The sequence below is a fragment of the Mandrillus leucophaeus genome, unplaced genomic scaffold (genome assembly GCF_000951045.1).
Source record: "Mandrillus leucophaeus isolate KB7577 unplaced genomic scaffold, Mleu.le_1.0 Scaffold195, whole genome shotgun sequence".
NCBI lineage: Eukaryota > Metazoa > Chordata > Mammalia > Primates > Cercopithecidae > Mandrillus > Mandrillus leucophaeus.
Window position 1 is genome coordinate 2,091,324 of NW_012101976.1, and position 2,060 is coordinate 2,093,383.

Here is a 2,060-nt window from a genome sequence, read left to right on the forward strand (position 1 = left end):
TCTTGGAGGTTCCCACTCACTTGTGTCTATCTCCCCTGCTAGGCTGGGCGTGCCTGTTCACCATGACTACTCTCGTACCTCTCCCATGGTAGCTCATCCAGGCATTTTTTAGAAATTGGGGTAAGGCCGAGCGCAGTGGCTCACACTTGTAATCCCAGCACTTTGGGAGGCCAAAGCGGGAGAATCAATGGAGCCTAGGAGTTTGAGTCTAGCCTGGGCAACATGAGGAGACCCTATCTCTACAAAGAATACAAAAATTAGCCAGGTGCAGTGGTGCATACCTGTGGTCTCAGCTACTCGGGAGGCTGAGGTGGGAGGATTGCTTGAGTCTGGCAGGACGAGGCTACAGTGAGCAATGATTGAGTCACTGCACTCCAGCCTGGGTGACAGAGTGAGACCCTGTCTTAAAAAAAAATTGGAGTGAAATTCACCTCATGTACAATTAGCCATTTTTAAGTGAACAATTCGGTGTCATTTAGTACACCAACGAGGTTGTACAACTATCACCTCCATCAAGTTCCAAAACATTTTCATCACCCCAAAAAGGAAACCCTGTATCCACAAAGCAATTATTCCCCATTCTCTCTTCCTCCCAGCCCCTGGCAAGCACTGCTTTCTCTCTCCATGGATTTGCCTATTCTGGACATTTTATATAAATGGAATCATACACTGGGTGGCCTTTTGTGTCTGACTTCTTTGCAATACTTGATGGAGGCTGCAAGCTTGGCATTTTGGTTGTGCCTGACTCTAAAGCCGCCTTCTTCCTACTCTGCATGAGGGGATGGCCCATCATGGCGGAAAAAGCAACAAGATGTCCCAGGAGAGGGCTGGGAGCAGTGGCTCATGCTTATCATCCCAGCACTTTGGGAGGCCGAGGCAGGTGGATCACTTGAGATCAGGTGTTCGAGACCAGCCTGGCCAACATAGTGAAACGCCATCTCTACTAAAAATGCAAAAATTAGCCGGGTGTGGTGGCGGGCACCCGTAATCCTAGCTACTAGGGAGGCGGAGGCAGGAGAATCTGAACCGGGGAGGCAGAGGTTACAGTGAGCCGATATCGCGCCTCTGCACTCCAGCCTGGGCGACAGAGCAAGACTCCATCTCAAAAACAAAAAAGACGTCCCTGGAGACAGCAAGTGGTGAGGGGGGAAAGGAAGTGTCCGGAGGCTGGGGGTGTACCTTGGCCATGACTTCATCGTGACCCTCCACCGTCTTCCGGAGCTTGATCAGATGCCACAGGTCCTGGATGGGCCGGGCAGTGCCCTGACTGGCTTCCAGCAGCTGGGCGGTGGAGGGCAGGTCCTGCAGCAGGGCCAGCTGGTTTTCCATCTTGTCGAGGCGGCTCACCACGTGGTCGAAGACATTGCTGAGCCTCTTCATGGGGTTGAGGATGGGCTGGGCATCTCCTTCCCTGGGCACGATGACCACCTGCGAGGTCTGCAAGAAGTCCTCATCCCCCGAGAGGACCTTCTTGAGCTCAGCCATGTGGATGTGCTCCAAGATGCCGTGCAGCAGGAGGTGCAGGGCCTTGAAGTTCAGCACCCCGCACTGTGGGATGGCGATGTTGGCCAGTTCGGTGTACGTGACTGAGAAGCTCATCCTGCCGGAGTAGGTCAGTGGGGCTGGGGTTCCAGGCGTCCTCGAGGACAAGGGATAGCTTTCAGTGGTCCTGAGAGCTACACGGTCTGGTCCTCAGAGGCTTGGGCGGTGGTGAGTCACAGCGGTCAGGGAGGAATGGCCTCTGTTCTGGCTGGAGCTCAGATCAGAGTCTCTGGTTGCCAGGACACCAAAGAATGTGGTGAAATGGGCACACTTCCAAGTCTGGAGTGGGGCAGGTGCTCCCTGGTGAGCCTCACCCAGAGGAGGTGCTCAGTTAATATTGGAGGAATGTTTGAATAGCAGCCTCTTTATTCGAGCCCTCTGGTGACGTGAGACTGATAATTTTTTCCTAGAAGCACATATGGAAGGGATGGAGAGGCAGCTCCCTCCTCGGAATTCTCTAGAATCTGGGCAGAAGACAGGTTTCTTGGAGTTAGGTAGACCCAGGTTTTACAAAGGGA

At 53.4% G+C, this 2,060-nt stretch overlaps 1 protein-coding gene across 1 annotated transcript in view; it reads right to left on the reverse strand.

The window, feature by feature from the left end:
• LOC105538589 (chromosome unknown open reading frame, human C16orf96) overlaps nucleotides 1-1,730 on the reverse strand; it is a 53,441-nt gene extending 51,711 nt beyond the window's left edge. The window contains 1 exon segment of the mRNA XM_011978470.1: nucleotides 1,180-1,730. Within this exon segment, the coding sequence (XP_011833860.1) occupies nucleotides 1,180-1,599 (420 nt within the window). The 5' untranslated portion in view covers nucleotides 1,600-1,730.
• Nucleotides 1,731-2,060: the final 330 nt, after the last annotated feature.